The 26355-nt window shown below is 38.9% G+C and overlaps 1 protein-coding gene and 1 long non-coding RNA gene across 5 annotated transcripts in view; one reads left to right on the plus strand and one right to left on the minus strand.

The window, feature by feature from the left end:
- Positions 1-12062, plus strand: part of stil (STIL centriolar assembly protein) — a 67383-nt gene extending 55321 nt beyond the window's left edge. For both annotated transcript variants that reach the window (XM_073063048.1, XM_073063049.1), the window contains 4 exons: positions 676-907; positions 3860-4049; positions 5097-5341; positions 10244-12062. In XM_073063048.1, the coding sequence (XP_072919149.1) occupies positions 676-907; positions 3860-4049; positions 5097-5341; positions 10244-11018 (1442 nt within the window). In that variant the 3' untranslated portion in view covers positions 11019-12062. The remainder of the gene's footprint in view (positions 1-675; positions 908-3859; positions 4050-5096; positions 5342-10243) is intronic.
- Positions 1-26355, minus strand: part of LOC140736986 (uncharacterized) — a 143611-nt gene that overhangs the window by 15983 nt on the left and 101273 nt on the right. For 2 of the 3 annotated variants that reach the window (XR_012101042.1, XR_012101041.1), the window contains exon 3: positions 526-699. The exons of the other annotated variant lie outside the window; for it this stretch is intronic. This is a non-coding gene — a long non-coding RNA (uncharacterized lncRNA). The remainder of the gene's footprint in view (positions 1-525; positions 700-26355) is intronic. 3 annotated transcript variants of the gene reach the window in all.

Genomic DNA, 26355 nt, shown 5'->3' on the forward strand with positions numbered 1-26355 from the left:
TAGATAAAAATGAACCTTTATTGAAACTTATCTGTTTGTGAACAAAAAGGTACAAGCAAATTATTAACAATCTAAGTATAACTAAATATTTTGTATGCAAGGTATGAGTAAAGTTTCTTAATGTTAAAAGACCACCTTCCTCCTCCTCCTCAATTTTCCATCTTCCTATGACAAGTAATTCCAGTTCTTTGCGTACAACTTTCAGTTAACTACTAATGTCTGGAGTTGAGGACCCTTGCATATTCCATGTCCTTTAACAAACTGCATTCTTTTAAAAATCAGATTTAATGATTTAACTTACTATAATGGGGTTTCCATTATCTGCCCTTTCATGTATTTTGGCTTTGAGATCATCAACCTAACTCTTGTCATTCTGAGAGTGTGTGACATTAGTTAATGGCACACTGAAGCTTTGAGATGTCCTCTCATAAACCTGCTTGTCCTGGTAGTTTACTTGAGGTTTAATGGTGCTGTGGTACCAGTTACACACCTCATGAAAGTGGAACTGCATTAACACTGACATACCTTGGAATTAGTGTTGTGACCCAAAATGTCAGTAGTTCCTCTGCATTTCTCACCCTCACCACAAATGCTGAATTCCTCCAGCTGATTGTTTCATGCACTACATTGCTGTTTCTTTGTATTGTATTGAATTTATTGCAAATTCAATACTAGGTGCCAGTTTGTTCTGGAGTCCACCTGAGAAGCAAGATGAAAACCAATCACTCTCCAGCCTTAAGCTGAATGACTCTGAATCATCCAATGAAGAAATGACTGCCTCATTTACAACCAAGGATACCAGCCATGCCAGCATTGCCTCCTCGTTGAATGAAGTGGATATTCACAGCTTTGTGGAGGACAGTCAGGTTGCAATAAATACTTCTAATCAAGCTACTGATGCGCAGAAGTAAGATTATAATAAAGTCTTAATAACATAGTAATTTGTAGTTCTATAATTAATAATTCATATTTCTGTAAGTTAATAATTAAACATGGATACAGGCCAAGAGTGTGATTAAAATTTAAACTGAAAAATCATATTTGATCAAAGTTCTAGTTATACAGATTTACCAAAGGTTAACCTGAAGTGTTTCTTTTTCAAGAAAAGTGAATAGTTTTGGGGGAAGTATAATGAATGTCTTTTTTTCCTAGTTTGTCTCTGCTGTAAATTTCTATCACTGCTTTTGTTGGGAACTAGGAAAGTGAACCATTTTAAACATGAAAAAGGATCTATTGCTTTCCCAGTGTATATGACAAATAAACTCTTCTCTGGCTTCCAGCTGGGTACAGGTATTGGTTTTAACTAACTTTTTGATTATAAACTCTGCCATGTTCATGATAAAGATGGCAGAGTTTGTGATCAAAACGTCAGTAAAAATTGATTCTTGTACCTGGCTGGAAGCCTGGGAAGAGTTTAATTTTAAACATTTCCATAGCATGCATCAATTTTTTGTTGCTTACATTCTGAATTTGCTATTGTGTATGATTAATTAGGCATAATTTCAACTAGTTTTAAAAATGTGTAGTCAGGAATGAAAATAGTGTAATAAATGACAAAATAGAGAAACCATTTTTGTACTATTCTGATAATCTTTCCACAAACAATCTCCATTGGTTTACACCTTTTTTGCGAAAACAGAATAGTAATATAATCATTATGACTGCCCAAAATTTGTGGTTATTTGAAGTTAAGTATGGGGTGCACCAGCAGACAAGAGGTATGCAGAAATTCAGTTGCACAAACTATTCAAGATTAAAGATTTTAAAACTTTATTGTCATTCTAACCATACATCAGCTGTGCAGGGCAGAATGAGACAGTGTTTCCCAGGAGCAGTGCAATCATAATATAACAGACGCAATACTAAATAATAAACATAACAATAAACAGTAAAACACAACAGCCACAACATGTCAGTTAAAAACAAGTTATAAGTGTCCAGTGCAAGTTAAAAGTGACCAAAGCAGAGTCAGGTAGAGCAGCTATTTAGCAGTCTGACTGCCTGTGGGAGGAAGCTGTTTAGTAGCCTTGTGGTTTTAGTTTTGATGCTCCTGTAACGTTTACCTGATGGCAGAAGAATAAACAGTTCATGGAGAGGGTGTGAGGGGTCTTTAATGATGTACCGTGTCTTCTGGAGGCATCGACTCTGAAAGAGGTCTTGGACAGAAGGTAGGGAAACCCCAATAACCTTCTCTGCTCCCCTAACCACACTCTGCGAGGCTTTTTTGTCGACAGCACTGCAGCTGGAGTACCAGGTTGTGATGCAAAAGGTCAGCACACTCTCAACCACTCCTCTGTAGAATTAGTTAAGATGTTAGTGGTGAGTGATGCTTGTTTAAGCTTCCTCAAAAAGTGCAATCTCTGCTGGGCTGGTTTCACAATCCCAGTGGTGTTCCTGGACCAGGTGAGATTGTCCCAGATCTGCAACCCAAGGAACTTGATGTTTTCCACTCTCTCCACTGTGGAGCCGCTGATGCTGAGGGGTGTGTGCTCAGGCTGAGACCGTCTGAAATCGACGATCATCTCCTTGGTTTTGGTGACATCAAGCATCAAGTTGTTGTCACTGCACCAGCTCTCTAGGTGTTTGACCTCCTCCCTGTACATTGTTTCATCATTTTTGCTGATGAGCCCCACCACTGTGGTATCATCAGCAAATTTAATGATCAGGTTCTCCTCGAGTCTGGCTGCACAGTCATGTGTTAGCAGTGTAAACAGCAATGGGCTAAGCACACAGCCTTGTGGGGATCCAATGCTCAGTGTGATGGAGTCAGAGATGTTCCTGCCAACATGGACTGACTGTGGTCTCTCTGTCAAGAAATCCAGAATCCAGCGACACATGGCAGTGTTAAGGCCAAGCAGTGAAAGTTTCTCCACTCGTCTCTGTGGGATGATGGTATTGAATGTTGAACTGAAATCAATGTACAGGATTCTGGCATAAGTGTCTTTGTTGTCCAGGTGAGAGAGAACTGTGCAGTGTGGTGGATATTGTGTTCTCTGTAGAGCAATTTGGACGATAAGCAAACAGTAGAGGATCCAGCGATGAGGGGAGGCTGGCTGTGAAAAGAGGCTTGACAAGCCGTTCAAAACATTTCATCACTATGGGGGTCAGGGCAACGGGACGGTAATCATTCAGACAGGCTATAACTGATTTCTTTGCTACAGGGATGTTTGTGGAGGTTTTGAAGCATCTGGGGACAATGGCTTGACTAAGGGAGAGGTTGAAAATGTCTGTAAGGACGTCTGCTAATACATCAGCACATTCCTTGAGCACACGTCCAGGGATGTTGTTGGGACCTCCCTCTTTTCGTGGGTTAACCCTGGCAAGGGTCCTCGGTGTTTGCTCTGAATCAATGATTGGAGCTGGCTGGTCAGATGGTAAGAAGGGACTGGCTCTCCCCCTTGCTGTGGTGTTTGATGCTTCGAAGCGTGCAAAGAATTTGTTAAGCCTGTTAGGAAGAGAGGCGTTGATGTCATCAGTTTTCTGCCTGATCTTATAGTCTGTCAGAGCTTTAATTCCCTGCCACATCCGTCTGGTGTCACCTGTGTTACAGAAGTGTCCATGTATTTGGGACATTGCAAAATGACTTTGAAATTTCAATCTGGTCTATGGTAGATTTTGTATACTGTAAAAATATTTTTACGAGAATACTTTCATATTTGCCTCTGATCTCTAGCCAGTTAGATTTATGATGGCTTATAAATTGATGATTACAGTTTCCATTTATGATTTTATTTTGAACTCATCCATACCATTTGTATTAATACTTTTACTACATTTTGGAGATTATCTTGCTAATTGCTAGATTGTATGTGATTAAACTTGTATGATGTCTGAAAACTTCCATTTGTTGACTTTTCAGCTGTTCAACAGACAGTACAAAAAATTGCTGGGATCATTGTATAAGATTTCAGAGCCCAGTGCTTGGGGAGAGTGCAAGTATGCATTTGAAAACTAGTCAACCTGATGTATCATGTAACATTGCTAAAGAAGAAATTGAGGAACATACCACAGAACTGCTAACTGAGCAGAAATTTTACCAGAATTTAATGGTGAGTGTTCAGTTAAATTTTACTAGCTGTATTTCTTCTTAAAGGAATGTATTAATAGTTCCCTATTTTATATTTTTGAAGTATTAATTTTGCTAAAATTTAGCGTGCTTGTAACTGCCATGCACCCAGGTGACTAGTACTCGATTAAGTACTTTGAATGAGCCAGCCAAGAAAATATGTATTTAACAGGTAACCAACTATAAAGCTAATTAAGTCCATGCTCATTTTCAGTTATTTTCTGGTTTGGTACAGAGATTGGCTCATTGTGTTGTGTTCATTGTTTTGAACAGTTCAGTTAAGTTCTGTTAGTTTTCCCCCTTACCCTTTCTTCCCATTAGCACTTCCTTCCAAAAATGGGACAAATATCCTTTGAAGATTTACTATTATTTTAACTGACTTATCAGGCAGGAAATTTTAAAACTTATCACTTGTTGCATTGTCAGAGAAGATTTCTCTCTTACTACCTTACTCTCTCACCAATCACATTGCATCTTATTCATTCATAAAATCGTGAATGATGTAGACATTTTTTGACACTTGGCAAGTCCTCTCTTGGCATCCTCTGCACACACAGAAGTTGTTGGGTTGATTGTGTTCGTGACTGTTGAATTCTGGCTGAAGGCTCGCCACTATTGTTCAGTAAGGACTTGTACCCAGCAATGATGAAGCTACATAATAAAGAAATCAATTCCAAATATGGAAAGTATGTGACTTGGTAGTTTTTATGTTCTGTACCTACTGCTCTGTTGAAGGTTGAAGATTTGAAAGATGCTGTTGTAGAATCTTACTTATTGGAGTGTATTTTGTAAATAGTGCTCAGGTGGAAGGTGCAATATTAGTTAAGCAGGCTACTTTAACTTGTCCAAGGTCTAACTGTTTGAATGCCATTGGAGCTGCACATATTTGGGTTAGAATTACTCAAAGGTATATCAGAATACACAGATATAAAACAATATGTTGAAATTACCACTAAGATATGTATGCAGTCTATAACAATTTAAAAGACAATGAGTAGTTATTTAAACAATTGTTTACTTTTTCTAAAAGGGCCAGGTCAACCAACTCATAGAATCCTGTAATTCAAAGGAAAGTCAGGAAACACAAAACAAGGATGCCAGATTAGTATCCTCTCCACAGAATACTGACAAAAAGAACAAGCACCTCCAAAACAGTCAGGCAGGTGAAAATAACGTCCTGAATGCTACCTTGAAGCAGCTGAAGAAGATGGGAGTGAAAATCAATCTTGAATCTTCCAATGCGATCAAGACCAAAAGCAAAATTGAAAATGCAAGGTATTGGAAATTAATTGTGATAATGAAGAAATCTGTATCTGAACCTAGAGGTCTTAAAATAAGTCATTTTTTATAAATAATGCCATCCTTCCAAGGTAGAATGCAGCATGTTTGTCAATTTAGAGTATATTCAATAGCACCAGTATTTATCAATTATAATTGTCTACTGAAATTCTCTTTATAAGCCACTTTTCACCATGAAACTGATAGAAGAAAACAACAGATTTGCAGATAAATCTTTTAACCCCAACTTGTCTATAAGAAATGCATTAGAATCTTTTAAAAATGTATTAATAATCTTAATTTTCTTTCTGACGTCAGAGTTGCAGTGGTTCTGCATTTATCATATATCTCAGTGTATTGAGTAGATAGCAGCTGATGATGCCTTGATGAACTGAGCAGTATAGGCTGAGTGATTCCACAATGATAAAGGAGAATTGTGTTCAGTTCAAGAAATGCTTTTTGGCTGTATTACCATAATACTGCTTCATGTCCTACTGGTAGTTGTGACACTGAGAGATGTTATTAGTTGAATGTTAGTTGCTGCTAAAGCCATATTGCTGTGGTTGAGGAAGTAATCATTACAAGGTCAAAGCAGAATTTCAGTCAAGCTGAATGTGGTGATCAGGTTGTGTTATTTCTTACATGTCCAATAAGTTCTCAACAATGTTCCAGAGTTGAACCATGAAAGACTGAAGAAATGTTGAGCTTCAACAAAATAAGGCATGAAGGGATACGGGGAGAAGGCAGGAGATTGGGGCTGAGAAGGAATATCTTAGCTGTGCTAAAATGGCAGAGCAGACTCTGGGCAAAATGGCCTTATCTGCTCCTATAGCTTATGGTCTTACAATTATGGAAAAGGATAGGTCTGATCCTTGGGTTGAGATTCTAAATTGAATAAACCCAGTTTTGATGGTACCGGAAAGGAAATGGCAAGTGTGGATTGGGACATGTTGGTTTCTGGCAAAGGTGTACTTCGTAAGTGGGAGGCCTTCAGAAGTAAAATATTGAGAGTACAGAGTTTGTATGTTCCTGTCAGGTTTAGTGAACCTTGGTTTTTGAGAGAGATCAAGACCCTAGTTTAAAAAAAAGAGTAAGTGCCTAGCAAGTATAGGCAGGAAGGAGCAAATGAGATACGTGAGGACTAAAAGAAATGCTAGAGAACATTTAAGGTGGAAATCAGAAATCAGGAGGGCTAAAAGAAGGCATGGGGCATAGGGTTGCTCTAACAGACAAAGTGAAGGCGAATCTCAAGGACTTCTAGAGGAATAGCAAGGAACAAAATTAGTCCTCTTAAAGATCAGAGAGGATCAAAAGAGTTGGGGGAGATCTTAAATACAGGGTTTTTTTTTGCATCTGTGTTTACTCAGGAGTCAGTCATAAGATGTGAGGCAATTCCTTTAGGGAGGTCATTGTCCCTATACAGATTACAGAGGAGGAGGTGTTTGCTGTCTTAAGGCAAATTAGAGTGGATAAATCCCTAGGACCTGAAAAGTTAGTCCCTTGGACCCTGTGGGAGACTAGTTCAGAAATTGGAGGGACCCTAGCAGAGATATTTAAAATGTCCTTGGGCACAGTGAGGTGTTAGAGGATTGGAGGATAGTTAATGTTGTTCCATTGTTTAAAAATGCTCTAAGAGTAAGCCAGTAAATTTATTGACCAGTGAACTTGCCGTCAGTAGTATGTTATTGGAAAGTTTCTTGGGGATCTGATGTCTAAGTAGATGGGGACTGGTTAGAGATAGTCTATGGCTTTATATGTGGTAGGTTGTGTCTAACCAACTTGTATTTTTTTGAGGATGTTACAAGGAAAGTTGATGGCAACGTGGACTCTACATGTCTACATGGACTTTAGCAAGGCCTTTTGACAAAGACCCACATGCAAGGTTCAGTGGCTGGGCATTCAAGATGGGATAGTAAATTGGATTGGGCATTGGCTTTATGGAAAAAGCCAGAGAGTGGTAGTAGATGGTTGGCTCTGGGTTCGTTGTTGTTTGTCATCTATATCAATGATCTGAGTGCTGATATGCTAAACCAGATCAGCAAATTTGCGAATGACACCAAGACTGGAGGTTTAGTGGTCAGAGGAAGACCATCAAAGCTTGCAGCAGGATCTAAACTGGCCAAAAAATGGCAGACAAATGTGACGTGTTGCACTTCAGGAGGACAAACCAGAGGTAGAACTTGCACAGTGAGCAGTAGGGCACTGAGGAGTGCAGTAGAACAGAGGGATCTGGGAATACAGATAATTCCTTGAGAGTGGCATCACAGGTAGAAAAGGCTGTAAAGAAAGCTTTTGGCACATTGGCCTTCATCAATCAAAATACTGAGTCCAGGAGATGGGATATTGTATTGAAATTGTATAAGATGTTAGTGAGGCCTAATTTGGAATATTGTGTGCAGTTTTGGTATCTACGGTACCTACAGGAAAGGAGTCAATAAAATTGAATGAGTTCAGAGAAAATTTAATGGGATGTTGCTGGGACTTGAGAACCTCAGTTGTAGGGAAAGGTTGAATAGGTAAGGACTTCATTCCTTGGGACATGGAAGACTGAGGTGAGTTTTGATAGAGGTATACAAAATTATGAGGGGTATAGATAGGGTAAATGCAAAGCAGGCTTCTCCACTGAGGTTGGGTGAGACTAGAACAAGAGGTCATGGATTGAGTGGAAGGTGGATGCGGGTTCATTTCAACATCTAAGAGAAATTTGGATCGGTACATGGATGAGAAGGGTATGAAGGGCTATGGTCTAGGTGTGGTTCAATGGGACTAGGCAGATTAATAGTTCGGCATGGACTGGATTAGCTGTAGAGCCTGTTTCTGTGCTGTAGTGTTCTGACTCTAGGATTCTGCTTTAAATATGCCCAATAACTTGGACTCCATAGCCGCATATGCCAATTAATTTAACAGATTCACCACTCTCCGGCTAAAGAAATTTCTCCTCATCTCTGTTTTAAAGGGGCGTCCTCGTATTCTGAGGCTGTGCCCTTTGGTCCTAGACCCCCCCCCCCCCCATTCTTGGAAACATCCTCTTCACATTCATTCTATTTTGGTTCGATAGGTTTAAATGAGATCCCTCCACATTCTTCTAAATGTGGGGTGGCCATAGTGGGGTGTGTCAGGAATGGACAGGAGGAGGAGTATAGGAAACTGATACAGGACTTTGTGATATGGTGCAACTCAAACTACCTGCGTCTCAATGTCACCAAGACCAAGGAGATGGTGGTGGACTTTAGGAGATCTAGGCCTCATATGGAGCCAGTGATCATTAATGGAGAATGTGTGGAGCAGGTTAAGACCTACAAGTATCTGGGAGTACAGTTGGACGAGAAGCTAGACTGGACTGCCAACACAGATGCCTTGTGCAGGAAGGCACAGAGTCGACTGTACTTCCTTAGAAGGTTGGCGTCATTCAATGTCTGCAGTGAGATGCTGAAGATGTTCTATAGGTCAGTTGTTGAGAGCGCCCTCTTCTTTGTGGTGGCGTGTTGGGGAGGAAGCATTAAGAAGAAGGACGCCTCACGTCTTAATAAGCTGGTAAGGAAGGCGGGCTCTGTCGTGGGCAAAGTACTGGAGAGTTTAACATCGGTAGCTGAGCGAAGGGCGCTGAGTAGGCTACGGTCAATTATGGAAAACCCTGAACATCCTCTACATAGCACCATCCAGAGACAGAGAAGCAGTTTCAGCGACAGGTTACTGTCGATGCAATGCTCCTCAGACAGGATGAAGAGGTCAATACTCCCCAATGCCATTAGGCTTTACAATTCAACTGCCAGGACTTAAGAACTTTTTTTAAAGCTATTATTAATGCTTTTTGAGTTAGTGATTTAGATGCATATCATATTATTACTGAGTTAAGTATTGTATGTAATGAGTTTTTGCTACAACAAGTGTATGGGACATTGGAAAAAAAAATGTTGAATTTCCCCATGGGGATGAATAAAGTATCTATCTATCTATCTATCTATCTAAAGTCTAGTGAGTACAGGCACAGAACTATCAAACACCCCTCATACGTTAACCCTTTCATTCCTGGGAACATTTTCTTGAGCCACGTCTGGACCCTCCAATGCCAGCATATTCTTAGATAAAGGGGCCCAGAACTGTTCGCAATCCTCTAAATGCGATCAAACGAATGCCTTACAAAGCCTTCGTTTAGGGTTATATAATTGAAATCCTGGGACTAATATTTGTCAAAATCATCAGTCTTGTTTATTAAGTATTCTTCCACAATTGGAAATTACATACCCCGCCCCCCACTCACCCCACCTCCATCCACCACCAAACTCCACTGTTGTTAATAATTGAGTTCCAGTAAAATAATCCGAGAATATGGTGCTTAGAAATTTTCCTGGTTGTAAGCAAATGTTTTGTAACCTGTAATTCAGGAATGTATACCTTTTTGACTTTTAGATCATTTAGCAGTTTTCTAATTTGGGTTACCTGTATGTTCAATATTTGTTCATAATTCAGCCTAATCTTCTGGGAATGTTACATATCGAAGGTTTAGTCCTTTTCTTTAGATGATTAAAAACAAAGGATTTTTTCTGGAAAATGAATATTACGTTAGATGCTTATAACATAGTGCAGAGTAGATTACATAGTGATCTTGGGGAACTTTATGACTTTGATTATAATTATAATGGATTGAGACTTTTTCTGCATGGAATTAACTTGTGATATTGTAGCTTTATTGCCTTGGTACTATTTTGAAATGCAGTTCCAGATTTTACAAGGGTTCTATGCTGCATTTCATGTATTTAAATAATGACCTAGGACTACTTCTGCCCAAATTTGCCAATAATATTTGTTAGTGTACATGGCAATATAGCAAAGAATTTTGCCAAATAAAAAGTAATAACCTTTCCCGATGTGTAACAACGTTGTTTCCTTTTTCTGAAGCACACTGGCTGGCATAAGCCCAGAAGCAGTTATTCCAAGGCTGAACTACATGTCATTTGTCAACATTGGTACAAGTGGATTTGGAACCAGTGGAGTTGACCTTAGCATGGAGGCCAATGCTATAGCTCTCAAGTACCTGAATGATGCTCAGCTCTCCCAGATGTCTCTCAACAGGTTGAATGATAATGGTGAATCCACATCCCTAAATGGTCTGCCCGAATTAAACACAGACAGGAGCATGGTAGGTCTAAGCTTGATATCCCCCAGCAATATGTCATTTGCCACACGCAAATACATGAAGAGATATGGACTGGTGGAGGATGACCACAGCAGTGATGATGAAGAATTGCCAGACACCACCATTCAGGCCACAAAAGCTGTTTCAGCAAGTCTTTCCTTTGGAGAGGCAAGAAATGAAAAAGTGGTTGAAAGCCAAAGGAAAATTAAAGACTACTGTGCCTCTGAATCTCACTCTAAGATGGAAGAAATTATTTTAAGAAACATTACTAATGAAGTTGTTTCCTCAGTACCACAGAATATAAATACCTGGAGTCAAGATGCTCATCAGATTCTAAAAAACTCAAAACCTAAAATTAAGCAGGCTACTGAAGAAATTGGTTGCAATGGACACTCTAACAAAGAAAATGAAATTCAAGAGTTTTCTAAAAAATTAGTACCAAATGCTCCTGAAAGGAAAAAAATAGTGGAAAGCAGTAATACAATAGGGAACATTCTGGATGTAAATAGGCTCCGACAGCTACCCAAACTGTTTTAACAATCAGGAAGATTCATGACCTTGATCTAGAAGCATTGGTAATATCTAAAGTACATACAATACAGTTATTTGGTACACAGTGCCATTTTTTTTTTTACATCAGTTCAAGTTGAATAATGTAAAGTATTACCAAGTTGATCAATTTAAATTATCATCATTTGGTTCAAGGCTGCAGCAGATCATCATTTCTTAATGAATTCAGTACCAGTTGTATAAAGTTTTATACTGAATTTTGCAATTTTCCTCATTGACAGAAAGTGTGATATGACTGTCTTAAAATTATAAGATAACTGTAGAGACAGAAATGTTCAGCTTAGTATTGGCTTTGCTCTTCAAGTAATCAGCTACAGCAATCAAAATGTTGGTAGCTCATGTTTAGAATCAAGTTTACCTGCTTGGTCTATGCTATTAATCACACAATGCTAATAGCCCACCTGTGTTCATGTTTATATTTATCATCTTGCCATCTATTAAAAACATACAAAGATTTATCTTTTGGAGCTGAATGCTTCCAAAATTTAATGAAGGCTGATAAATTTTTACTTCAGTTGTTCATTTCAAAGATGATTGCTTTAATGATTAATTTTGAAACAGTCATAATCTGGAAATTCCAACATAGTATGAAGTCTAAAAGTGCATTCTAATATTTAAGCAATGTTCAGCCAAGGAAAAGGATTTCATCAGTTAGGTGGGATGAAATTTTGCTTTGAGCATGGGGCAGGGTAAGTATGAAAATTGTAGCAAGCTTATAAAAATGGTATTGGTGCAATGAGGAAATTGTTCTTGTTTCAGCTGTCCAATCTCCTAAGAAATATCTTCTTTTGTGGGTTTTTTTTTTGCTGAAGTCTTGAAGATTAAGTTTACATGAATTGAGTATATTGTCTTTTTTCTTTACAAATGTTTACCAGTGTTTCCTTTTGAAATGTGATACTGTTTTTTGTCATTTAATCTTTGGCTTTTGCACAGTTTTTTTTTGTTTGATTATTCAATCATTGGACTTTTGTGAACTGTTTATAAATAAAACACTAGCACAATTTCCACCTAGTTCGTCTATTTTGAATTTATTGACACTCAGTACATTTTTGTAGTCAAATTGTGTATTGATTCTTGACTAGTTCAAAAGATGCCTTACAGTGATCTATTCAGTTTAGCTGAAGCTACTATTTTAACAGAAAAGTAAGTTTGATGAAGTCCTGAAGATGCTGCTTGACACGTTGAATTCCTCCAGCATTTTGTGTGTTGTTCGATTTTATTTCAGCAATTCATGCTCAGCAAAGAGAATGAAATCAAAGGTGATTACTCATAATTTCAAAATTAATTTGTAATACAAAACAGTTTAGCCACTGATGGAAGTGAATTTCTTAAAGCAGATGTTAGGAGAACAACACTGTTTCCAATAGAAGGATGGCCAATTAGGCAGAATGGTTATCAATTGCAGTGCAGCTCATCTTCCAACTACCTGCTCACTAATGATATCGCTTTTTTGCCATTGGGTGGGGAATTCCTGGCCTTTGTATAACTGGGCAGCCTCATCATGCAATATTCTAGTTCTGCTCAGAGCTTAATGCAACTGGATGGTTGAATGGTAAGAAGCCTCTCAGTTAGCAAGATCCCGTTGCTTCCAGCATTGCTGGAAATTTGATATGACTGGGGGCCGTGTGAATTTGTTGGATGTAGAAATATTTTGGGCAAATAAAGTTAAATTTCCAGTTACTTCCAGCTGATTGACATGGAAATCCTAGTGAAATTTCAGAGCTTTTTGATGAGTATGGATGGGCCCAACCCAGCACAACAGAGGGGTGGGGGGAACAAAACAAAAGGTTTCCATGCAAATCACCTGTGAAATGAGTATATCACCTATACTGGTAAACTGAGGGAGTACAAAGCTATGACACAGTGATAGCAGTTTTAACCTCTAGGCACACAGCTGAATTTCCTGCTACAGATCTGAGCAAACAACGTAGCAGTTGAGGGAATGTTCCACTGTCAGAATTGATGTTAAGGCATAGGACCTGCCTACTCTATAGAATATTTAAACATGAAAATTCCAATGATACTTATAAAACCAAACCAACTTTTACATCTCTACCAGTATTTTAATGTCTTAAATTGTCTCAGATGATCATCAATGGACTTGATGCACATTGGATCTCCTTCTGTCTACAGTAAATACACTATTAAATGTGTTCAATTGTCAATGGTACCCTTTATATCCTGAGGTTTTAAAACATTGCTTGCTTTCAGAATTTTTCAAAATTGGACCTTTTTCAGTGTTCAGTAGATGTAATTAAATTTTTGTTTACTTTGCTTAAAGCAAGGGAAGTTCTTCCAATCCCTTTATTAAATTCAGTTGTTAACTAAATACCTTGATGTAAGATTCAAAATTAAGATGTGCGTTTCTGACAGGTCCGGGTTAAAGTCAAAGGACAAATGTGATTTAATTATGTCTGGGTTAAAGTCTGTAAACAAGTGTGATCTAATTATGAATGCAGAAGCCTTGACAAAATTAACTGTTTGTGGAATCATTGAAGTCCTGAGATATGGACTATTGTTTTACAGAAACGTGTAAAAAAACAACTCCAAATATGGAATGGGAAAACACTGTGTACCTCCCGAGTCAGGGAGGAGGGGTGGTAAGGAAGAAGGATAAAACCTGCTGCCCTGTAAGGTTCAGGGTTCCCTTCTCTGAGGGGGCCCAGCTCTGCAGAACTGTTAATAAACTTGTTTCCTTGAATTTGTCTTGAAGCCATTATTCGGGAGCGTGGCTCGTTTCTGACACTTGAGAAAGAGTTTTGAGGTGTAAGACCCAACTCTGAACAAATTCATCGTCTACTTTGACTACGTTACAAATAATTGCAGCAGAATTTAGGTACTGGGAGGTAAGCACTTTATACAGTGGTGCTAGAAAGTTTGTGGACCATGTAGAATTTTGTCTATTTCTGCATAAATATGACCTATAATGTAATCAGATCTTTATGCAAGTCCTAAGACTTGATAAAGAGACCCCAATTAAATAAATAACACATTGTACTTGTTCATTTATTGAAAAAAATGATCCAATATTACATGTATTTGTTGAGAAAAGTATGAACCTCTGGCGCAATGCCTTCTGCAAAAGCTATTTGGAGTCAGGTATTCCAATCAATGAGATGAGATTAGAGATGTGGGTTGTGGAGGTACCCTGCCCTATGTATATATAAAAAAAAGATAATCAAGTTACTAACAGATCCTGCACTTCTCAAGAAAGATTTGTTTACGTGCACTAGGCCTCGACCAAAACAACTTTCAGAGGACCTTAGAAGAGTTGTAGAGATGTATGAAGCTGGAAAAGGCTACAAATGCATTTCTAAAGAGCTGAATGTTCATCATAACACAGTAGACAATTTTTCTTACAAATGGAAGAAACTCAGTGCTGTTGCTACTCTCCTTAGGAGAGGGCATCCTGCAAAGATCACACCAAGAGCACAATGTGCAATGATGAAGCAGGTGAAAAGGAACCCAGAGGTAATAGTGAAAGATCTGCAGCAGTCTTTAGAACTTGCTAAAGTCAGGTGTCAGCTATAAGAAAATCACTGAACAAGAATGCTGTTCATGGAAGGACACTAAGGAGGAAACTACTGCTAATCAAAAAATCATTGTTACATGTCTCAAGTTTGCAAAAGACCACTTCGATGTTCTACCATGCTTCTGGAACAATGTTCTGTGGACAGATGAGACAAAAATTGAACTTTTTGTCAGAAAAGCATATTGCTATGTTTAGAGGAAGGAGGGCACTGCACACCAACACCAAAGCCTCATCTCGGGGAAGATAGATGGAGCATCTTGGTTTGGGGCTGCTTTGCTGCCTCAGGGCCTGGACAGCTTGCAATCATTGAGGGAATAATGAATTTAAAATGTATTAAGACATTTTACAGGAGAAGGTCAGGATAGCAGTCTGTCACCTGAAGTTTAATAGAAGTTTGATAATGAAATAAGACAATGATCCAAAAGAAAAGAGTGAATCAGCAACAGAATGGTTTTTAAAGTAAAAAAAAATCATGTTTTGGAATGGCCAGGTCAAAGTCCTGAACTTAATCCTATAGAAATGCAGAAGGACCTGAAGCAAACAGTTCATGCAAGAAAGCCATCCAACATTCCAAAATTGAAGCAGTTTTGTAAGGAGAAATGGCTTAAAATTCCTCCAAGTCGATGCGCAGGACTGATCAACAGTTACTGGAAACATTTGATTGAAGTTATTGCTGTACAAAGAGGTCATACCAGTTACTGAAAGCAAAGGTTCACATACTTTTTCCAACAAATACATGTAACATTGGATAATAATTCTCAATAAATAAATGAACGTATAATGTTTTTTGTTATTTAATCGGGTTCTCTTTATCTAGTTTTAGGCCTTGTGTAAAGGTCTGATCATATTTTGTCAGAAACAGAATATTCTACAGGGTTCACAAACTTTCTAGTACCACTGTATGCGTTTAGATAGCCATTATCACCAGTGTTCTAGGGTGGAAGTTAATTTTAAGCAAAACATTGATATATTGATTCAGAATTTATTTAAACATCTTACTGCATAAAAGTACATTCACAAGCCAGGGTTGATTTTTTATCCAGCCACAAAGGAGAACATCTGCAGATGCTGGGAATCCAAGCAACACCTAGAAAATACTGGAGGGACTCAGCAGGCTGATCTGAGATGGACAACATGGCCTTGACAAGGGCAGATCTTTTCTCACCAATTTAATTGACTTCAAAGGGTTTCAAAGGTGCAAATTTAATGTCAGAGAAATGTATACAATGTACACCCTGAAATCCATTTTCTTCGCAACCAACTATGAAAATGGAGGAGTGCTTCTCCCCCCCCCCCCCCCCCCCGTACGTAAGCAGCAGCAAGCAACAATCCCCGCACCCCCCACTGGCAAAAAAATCATCGGTGCCCACTACTGAGCACCCAACCATGAGCAAAGCAACAGTAAGGACACAGACTTGCAGTTACTCCAAAGACTACATTGTTCACTCTGCACTTAACGTACCACAGGTTCTCTCTCTCCTTAATAAGGGAGAAAGAGGTGTCTCCTTATTTGAAGAGGTAACAATGTTGGGAAATCTAATGAGGCTAATACATATACAATAAAGGATGTGATCTTAGGAATATTGAGGAACAAAGTTTTATAAAAGTATAAATCCATAGATCCCTAAAGGTGGCAATGCAGGTAGATAATGCGATTAGGAAGACAAACACAATATTGGCCTTCATTATATGGTCATCAAATACAGAAGTAGGGTGGTTATGCTAGGAGTTTATAAAACTTTGATCAGACATCAGCTGGGGAATACTGTGTAGTTCTGATCGCCAAGGTATGGAAAATAGGTGATGGCATTGGAGAGGGTGCAGAGAAAATTGACCAGAAGCAGTTCTGGTAGAAGGAGAGACAGGAAGAGATCGATCTGTTCTCCTCAGAATGGACAGGTTAACAGAGGATATGATTGAGGTACTGTTTATAACATTGAGTAAGCAGGAAACTTTACCATATTGGAGGTAGATAAAACTGGAGGATATAGGTGAAACACCCTGATTTCCTTGGCTGCATAAGTCTAGGGAAGATGACCTCTGGTCCTGCCAAACTTGTGAGACTGAGATACGTTCGATCCCACCCCAAACCTGGGTTTGTGTGGATGCTGTGTAACTTGCTACCCTGTTACAAATTACTGCCACAAAATAACAGACTGCATACAATTAAAGGAATTATATTAAGAATCTTAACTAAAGGTTTAGTAAAGAATAACAAAAAAAGGGCCCATTCTGATTAAACAGTCAAATGTGCACAAGTTGGAGCTCATCTTGAACTTCTCTGTCACTCATGCACTGGGCCCTCGGACAACGTGAAAGCACACACCACCTTCTGACAGTCGCTCGCATTCCATCTCGAACAAACTAATCTCCCACCGGGTCATATGCTACAAATCGGTTCTCCCCAGCATTTCTCTTCATCTCCTTTCGAACAAAAGCCCCAAGCCCAGCCTTGGTGTCCCTCACCAGAGAAACCTCCCCTCAATCCAACCATCCTAATGGGATGGCACACGTTTCTCCTTCAACAATAACCCAAACAAGCATGAAAACAGAACAGACTGCTCTTACAGAACTGCCAAAATGAAATACATACAGCGTAATGGTAAAAATATGAACCAGGGCATTATGCTCTCCCCCCACCAAAATAGTCATGCCCTCATGACTTCGAAATAAGTTGTCATCCTGTCATTAATAACACCATTTTCAAAGGAATCTTGTGATGTCAGAATCTCCAATCCATTTGTAAATGGTAGTGATATATCTCACAAGGACGATAGTCGCAACCCTCTGTTCCCCCGGCGCTGCATAGGACCGCCTATCTGGTGGTCTCCTGACTCTGAGACCTCTATATCGCATCATCTATGTCTTCAGTTTCAGACATTCCTTGGGATACTTCTGGTCTACATGGCAAGGCCTCCCTGTCTGTTACTCGTACTTTCCGGCACCTCGGGTCCCTCTGCCACTTGGCTGAGCTCAGCTCCATTCCCAGTTACTTTGGAGCCCAGACCCCCGTCGTGGTCCAGCTGCAAACCTGCCTGTCCACAGATAGTTCTCTCGATTTCACCTGCCTCAGTGTGAGAAGGGTTGGGAACCTCTTCCTCAATTAGCGGGGAGTTAGCAAAAGGCAGCAAATACCACACCCCCATTTCCTCTCATCCTCCAAATCCATATTCCATTCAAGGGCAGGGGCGGGTCTAATCTTTCCCGCTGCTGGTCCATCGGTCTCTCCATGTCACCACAGAGTCCTCTTACTAGGGGTAGGGTCCAGGTCAGGCTCTGGGTCAACACGCACCTCTTGTCCCAGAGGTAGAAAGTGGGTTCTGATGGAGAATCTTGACAGGCCGATTTCCATCCTCTGGTTTCACATGAAAAACTTGTATATCTGGCATCTGACTCTCCACTACATAGGGCGTAGCCACCCAGTGGTCAGCCAACATGCTTCAAATTCTTTATGACGACTTGGTCTCCAGGCATGAGTTGAGAGAACCTAACCTTTAGATCATATCTTTTTCTTATTTCCTTGATTCTGCTTGGCAGCCAAGACCCCTTTTTCAGCTCCCTTCTCATCAGACACATATTTCAGATGAGTCTCTATCAGCCTCACTCCTGGGTATTTGCTAATTCCCACTGCTCAAGTCCAGCACACTGAACCGTGTTGCACCATTCAAACAAGCCAGCGCATCCTTGATTCTTGGGACTGCATACTGGTCGGGGACTGTACACCTGTTCAGAGTCCGTTAGTCCACCCACATCCGTATCTTCCCATTCTTCTTCCTAGCTGCTACTATTGGAGATGCGTAAGGGCTTCTGGACTCAATGATTATCCCAGCTTCCTTCAATTTCTGCAGATGCTGCCAAATGCCCTCCACCTCTACAGGTGCCAGTTGCCTTGACTCCCACAATTTCCCAACCACTGAGGTTAGGCTAACTGGCCTATAATTTCCTCTGAAATTAGCACTGAAACTTTACAGCACTATTTCAGACACTTTTAGATCAATAGCATAAAATGAGGTAAAATCCTGACAAAAGTGCCTAACTCAGTAGCAGCAGGATGCTACAATTGGTCTTACTGACAAAAGGTTCAGATAGAGACTTAAAAATATTCATTTGAACTTCCCTCTACCAAGGACTCGATGACTTCCTAGTACAAATGGGGTTGCTGATGACGAGAGGATCAGGTTGGTATTATTGCCTCTTACCCCCAATGTTAACATTGTCTGATATAACAAAGACCTTTCTGATATTCATGAGAAGGGACATTGACATCATTATATAAATGTAAAATTCTATTTTTGGTCCAGTGAATGTCCACAGAGAGCAGTTACTTGAGTTCTGAAATAATAACTAAGATGAATATATATATATATATATAGTTAAATTTAATTCATACCAAGTTCTGACATAATTTTCTCACAGCTAAATATTAAATAACAACCATTTGGCTTATGAATATTAGCAACCCTTTGACTCAAGCTTAAATCTGAACAAGATCTTGTGTAGGTATAGATTGGGCAAAGGCTATTTCTGCTCAAAAACAGGCCAAATAAATTATTCCTTTGCAAAATATAATTGAAATCATTTCTGGCCAAATTTAGTCATAGAATCAAGGAGTAACTCATCACAGAAGTGGGACCCCAGCGCAACTCATCCATGTTGACAAGGATGCCCATCTAAGCTGGTGACATCTGCCTGTATTTGGCCCATACCCTTTTACTCATTCCATCTATGAGCCTTTTACATAATGTTATTGTACTTGCCTCAATCCCTTCCACTGGCAGCTCACTCCACAGATGCATTATCCTTAGCATAAAGTTGCCCCTCGGGTTTAAGGTGAGTGGGGAAAAATTAAGAGACCTATATTTTTAAGTTTCTGACACAATATCCCAAGGAAAAAGGCAGTATGCAGTCACACTATCCAGGCCCAACATGATTTTAGGAACCACTACAAGATCACCCCTCAGCCTCCCACACTCTTATGGAATAAAGACTGCCCAGTCACCCTCTATAGCTCAGCCCCTTGAGTCCTGGCAATGTTCACATGAATCTTCTTTAATTTCTTTCCAGCTTACTATGTCTTTCCTATAACACAGTAGCAAAAACTGAACACAATACACCAGCTGCAGCCTGGCCAATGTCTTTTTTTAAAAATTAAATTTTTAGAAAATTACAAAGAATAAATGTAATGATAAAATAGTAAGAGAGAGAAAAAATAATATTAACTCTCCCCCTCCCCTTAACCCTCACCCCCTTAACCCTTGTCTAAAGAAAGAAAAAAAAGAAAGAAAGAAGAGAAAGATTGCCTGGATATCGGAGGATCCCCACACGCTCCATGGAGTTCAAAATAATTTTAATTTTTATTTTTACTTTCCCCAATTACTTTATAATTTTATCTTCAAAGGACCTATGTATTTAATCCTATCTTTTGTAGGTATGGGAGCCAAATTTTCAAAAATATATCATATTCATTTCTTAGATTGTATGTAATTTTTTCAAGTGGAATACAACTATATATTTCATTATTCCAACGATCCATTTAATCCTATACAGCTGCAACGTAATAATCCAACTCCTGTACTCAGTGCCCTGACTAATGAAGGCCAGCATGCTAATTGCTGCCTTCACCACCCTGTCGACCTGTGACACCACGTTCAGAGGAGTACTTGGACTCCTAAGTTGCCCTATTAGTCACCATGAAAGTCTTACCCTGTTTCGACTTCCCAAAGTGCAACTTCACACAGGCATCTGAATTAAACTCTGTTTGATTTGCTTCCTAACTAGCTGATCAAGATTGCCCTACTGTTTCTGACAACTTTCCTCACTTAAAAAAATACCACCTATTTTGTGTCATCTGCAAATTTAATGAACGTGCCTCGTACATTTTCATACAAATCCATCACTATCCTCACCATCCAGGACATGCCCTCTTCTCATTGTTACTATTAGGGAGGAGGTACAGGAGCCTGAGGATGCACATTCAACATTTTAGGAACTGCTTCATCCGCTCCACCAACAGGTTTCTAAACACCCCATGACCACCTGACTATTTTGCTCTCTATTTGCACTATTTATTTATATTTTATATTTTTCTTATTGTAACTTATAATAATTTATGTATTGCACTACATTACTCCAAAGAACAAATTTCACAATATACGTCAGTGATAATAAATGACAATACAAACTGAATTATACAAGTTTATGTAATTCATTTTGTAGCCAGCAGGGGGAAACCTGGCTCTTATTTGCTGCTGAGATTTTACCTTTCGGTATTATTGTTTTATGCAACATTAAATATGGTAAAGTATAGATTACAAGCACAACCATCTCTCTTTTGGTGTTGATGAAGTTTTGTTTAAGACCATGACTGTCACTTTCATATCAATTTATCAAATTATAATACAAATAGATTCCCATTTACTACTGAAATTTTTGAATGTGAACTCAATTTAGGTGGAGTTATTCAATTAAAAAACATTTCTTGCAGACAATTGGGATCTTGAAAGCAAATACTTGAGTTTTATAATAAAATGACAGGGTCAAATTGTGCCTTGGTCGAAGTTCAAATTTAAGAAAGGTGTGTAATTTTCACAAAATTACAGTAATTTGGTTCTTTCCATTTCAGATACAATACAATGGAATAGAATGATCTTCAATGACAAATTTCTTGTAATAATCTTCATGCTATCTTTGAGTTTTTTTTCAAGTCATAAAAAGTCTCAGATTTCTCTATCTTAGATTACCCTCCCTCTTCCACTGCTCCACCTGAACTTTCCACCAAGGAATTTACAAGCATCATGTTCTCCAGCAGCTGCCCACTCTAGCCTGCCATTCGGCTATGTTTGCTGTAGCTTTTGCTGGGGAATAGAAAAAGCTTGTGCAGACGTAACATTTCCTGGTCCTTGCACTGCAATGAGCGAAATACTTTGGTATTTGCCTCCACCTACCATCCCCACCACAATGCAATTGAGCAGTTAGACAACTTTCTGTGTTAATTTTGAGTGTTTTTTTGTTTTACATGCTTTTACAAATTGTTATTCCCAATATTTATATTTTGATTTGTAACAGCCAGTTCCTTTCGACTCTTAATTCTACCATTCTTTAAAACATTGCTCTGCAGATCAAGTTTTCTGGTCAGTTTGTGTTTTGGCATTCCAGCTTTTAGTTGGTTATTTTAGCAACACTTCCACTGTTTCTGATCATTTTTAATGTCATTACAACTCAACTTTTAAAAACTCCTCTGCTTTTTTTAATGTCTCTGAATTTTTGTTTTTCTAATTAATTTCCAATTTGATTTCCTGATTGCTATTTTATTTTATCAATTTCCTAGAAAGTCAATGAGACAACTAAATTTCCTTGGATTTCTACCGTGATTAAGTATAAAATATTGCCCTAGAAGCTCTTCTGCTATCCTTGTGGATCAAGTAGAGAGGTGGAAGTAGATCAATTTTCACCTCAGAAAATTTAAAATTACAAAGTTGAAGATCCTTTATCAGATTCTCTCAAATAGCACACAGTTGGTTCTTCAGCCTAAAATGTTCATTCTGTTTCACCTTCCACAGGTGCTGCCTGACTTAGAGCCGTAGAGTAACACAGCACAGAGTCAGGCCCTTCAGCCCAAATTGTCCAGGCTGACCAATATGCCCATGTTGCCCCATATTTGCTTGCATTTGGCCCATACCCCTTCAAACTTGCTAAATGTTTCCAGTGTCGTCTGATTTATTTACTAAACTTCATTTAGTTCAGACTTGAGCATTTGTAGTTTCTTTTTTTGTGTTAGAAGCATTAGTTTGAGATTAAATAACACAACAGAGTGCGAGTCAGTGTTATCTTGGGCATTAGGAGGACTCAAGTCTGTGCTGGTAATCATGCCACAAATGTAGCAAGGGAATTTCCCTGTAGTCCTCTCTTCACTCCCCCAATATTTAGCTGGGGAAAATTCAGGTTCATCGAAGAACTATTGGAGAATATATCTGACAATACAAATATAATGGAAAAAACAGAGTGTGATGGAGAAGAAAAATGCAGAGTGAGTGAATGGTAGTTTTGAAATATGGAGGTATATTCTAAATGATTGTTCCTAAAGCTGCGTTGTTTAGGAACTAACTGTGAGTTAGTTACTGCCTCACTACTCCGGCGAGCCAGGTTCAAATGTGACCTCTGCAGAATCAGAACCGGGTTTTTCATCATTGCTGTACGTAGTAAAATCTGTTGTTTTGTGGCAGCAGAGCAATTCAAGACATAAAAATGACTGTGAGTTACAAATTCAATAAATAGTGCAGAAGGTAAATAGTGAGGAATAGCAGGTGCCTGTGTGGAGTTTACAGGTTCTTCCTGATGCCGTTCGGATTTCCTCTGGATGCTCTAGTTTCCTTCAACATCTTGAAAGGCAAGAAGGTTGATAGGTTAATCAGCCTCTCTAAAGCACCCTCGTAAAGATGAGTGAGAGAATTGAGGGAAAGGTTGATGGGAATGTGGGAAAAGCAAAATGGGTATGGGTAAGAGTAGGGAGAATGGGTGCTTCATGCATGGTGTGTTTTGATGGGTCAAAGGACCCATGCTGTGCAGTACTTGTGTAGGAATGACCAATTGAGGCTCTTTGTGCCTGTCTGTAACCATTGGCAATAGTTGATTGTTAGGTGCTTCAGCTTTATTTAATGATTTTCTTAATGAAGGGAACAAAGAATAGGTGGCATTTAGTGATATCTGTGTCGAGTCCTATTATAGCTGCTTACAGTGAGGTCATTGAACTTGTCCGGGAACTTGTCTTATATTTCTGACTCAGACACCTGCCAAAAAGACTTGCATAAGTGCTTCACAGAAAGAGTGGACTCTTCCAGATGCAGTAAATGCGTGCACACACGTGTGTGCACAGTGGTGGAAACACACGCACAGTGACGGACATGCACGTGCAGTTATGTGTGCCCACGCGTGCACCATGACACTGAAACAAAGGTGAGAAGACAAAACTGCAGGGTATTTGAAAAAGTCACGCATACATCAAGTCATGTATTTATAAAAGGTGGAGAGCAAGGAAAAAGGCAAGATCGGGGAGCCACAAATACCTTCTCTTTAACTGGGTGCTCTGATAATGGAAACAAAAGATGAACAGAATATGTAGACCAGAAAGTCAACTCATGCAGAAATGGCCATCAGTAAATCATTTTCAGGGTAATTCAGTGGTAATGTTTCAATCAACTCAGATGATGCATGTGAATGAATCACAACAAAACTGTTTTAAAGCAACAATATCAAAAATGTGAATAAAATAAGCAGTACTTTTAAACCAATTGATTTTAATGAAACTGATAAACTAGATGAAAAAAAGAAGACATGGGCCCTTCATTACTATCTTTTCTGAATACAAGATATGAAGATAGGATTAAAAAGCTTTTAATGGACATATTGACTAACAATTATGGTTTCTTGTTCAATGATTAGCCAACTTTACATCCACCCTGACTCTATTTGTGATTGATTTAATCAGTTATCAATCAAATTGTGCTTTACTCAACCCATTGCGAAAATTACCAGTATGTTATACAATTTCTCCTCTTCCTTTTCAAAGTTTCCTGAAGTCAAACTCTTCTCAAAATTAACAGGAACTTACTTTATTTTTGTTACATAATATTGAGTAAAATATCAGCTAACTTTGGTGGAAGGAGTTTAGGCAGTTATTTCAAATGCTATCTCAGGGAAAGATGATTACACAATAAACAACAGTACAGATAAAAAGGTGAGAACCCAGGCCAACATTTTAAGTGATTCACAAGAAAACTAAGGACTCTTCTGATAGCCCAACCAAGTGTGACAACTCAATTACAGAGCTTGTGAGATTTTCATATATGAATCTACTGGTAGGCCTGTGAAGGGAATAAGTTTTAAAAAAAATTTTAAAAATTCTTCTTTCCATGTAAGGTTGTTACAGCTTTATACAGGGCCACACTGAAAAGCAAACTAGAATAGGATGTCCAACATTTGGGAGTGGGCCTGATGCATGTAGCAAAACATGAATAGTTTTTTATGATTTGGATAATTGCAGCTTTCAAGTGAATCAAAAATTAAGATCTTCACAAAGACAGTATAATCCCTAACATACAAAGAGAGAAAATCTCAAATATTTAATCCTCACATGCAAAAATGTCAGACTTCTCTGTGCATAGGAATGGGAACAATCTGCATGCAGAACACAGATCCAACACTTCATTTGATGCTATGCTACCTCTGTGATATTCCTGCCGGGTTGACATTGTGTCCCAATTCCATGGGAACTTTCCCCAACTCAACACCACAAAAACAGAAACCATCAATTTTGGCCCCTTCTGTACATTTCATTTCCCACTGTTTCATTCCATCCACTGAAGATTTTCTCAGACTGGGCATGTTCAGACAGAGTTGAGATTCAAGCATCACGTTCTAACCATTTTTTTCAAAATTGTTTGCTCCCACTTTACCTGGAAATCTGATTTCTCAAAAATAATTGAAGATGATTACATTTAGCACTAACAATGAATCAGGTCCCCAGACAATATAGTGCAATCAGCTCAAAACCAGAGACAGTGTGATTTACATCTAGAAACAGCCATTGAAACAAGGTTTTACTCAATTTAACACATCAACGATGTATTGAGCAGCCATTAGCCCTTAAAGACACGTTACTCCTTGCAGGCGGACAACAGTGACGTACACCATGACTGCCAGGGAGATATAGACATGAGAGAAAGAGACAGATCCCCATTTTCATCTAAATGTATACAAGACTAACACTAGAAAGGATTCCTGTGGAATTCTTGTGTTCTGTAGGGACGGGTGAGAGGAAAGATTGGTTAAGGCAGGAAGTTCCCAACATCCCTTCCTCCATAAGCGTGATTCAGGGTACAGTAGAGCAATACAGATACAAGTCCTTGTGGAGAGGGTCAGTTGGCTTGTAATGAGAACCAAAAGCTTCACCTGTTGTTGTTCATGCAGCACATAGTACGAAGTACTCTTGTCTCCGCATTTGCTTGGAGTGTAATGCAAGGCACCATTGGGCAAACACAGGCAAAAAAAAACTTATTGTTTCTCTCCACTTGTTTGCAAAATTCTCCTTTTACCTGTGCTCAGCTGCAGTGGTCAGAAAGCACACTATACTGAACAGCCATACAAAGAAGAAGTAGCCCTTTCCCCCAGAATCCATTCCTCTGGGCAGTGCCAACTGCTGAAAATTCTCCTGCAAAGCAGATTGCCTCAGGAATACTAAACAGGACATTCACCATGAGGAAGTTCTTTCAACGTTCCACAAAGAACTGCACATTCAGTGAATGGGAGGTTTTCCTGCATATGAAAAGATCCCAGCTGTTAAAGGTGAAATAAACTGACGCTGGCAGACCTCAAAGTTCTGATAGTATCAAAGCTTCTAACCACTGCTCACTGAAATCAAAATTAATTAGATAGTTTCCACAATGGTCACAGTGTGAAGCATTTGGCTTCAACTAATGGTAGTGCAGGTGGATTTGTTTAAAGAGCAATCTACTCTCAGTAAAATTTTGTCCAAATTTTATCCAGTTGATACCTAAAATGAAGACATCTTTATAATCCAATTTCTAGATATTTTGTGCTTTTTCTCCAATGTATTTCTTCTTTCATTAATTCATTTAATATTCCCCTGTGCATATCATTTCCCATATCAAAATCTTCTTATTTAAATTTTTTTCCTGTCCATACTCACCTCATGTACCTGGTCTCCATTATTCTATGCATTCATTCTGAACACCAGACATCTTTAAACGTTTAATA

This window comes from Hemitrygon akajei, chromosome 12 (assembly GCF_048418815.1).
Source record: "Hemitrygon akajei chromosome 12, sHemAka1.3, whole genome shotgun sequence".
Classification (NCBI taxonomy): domain Eukaryota; kingdom Metazoa; phylum Chordata; class Chondrichthyes; order Myliobatiformes; family Dasyatidae; genus Hemitrygon; species Hemitrygon akajei.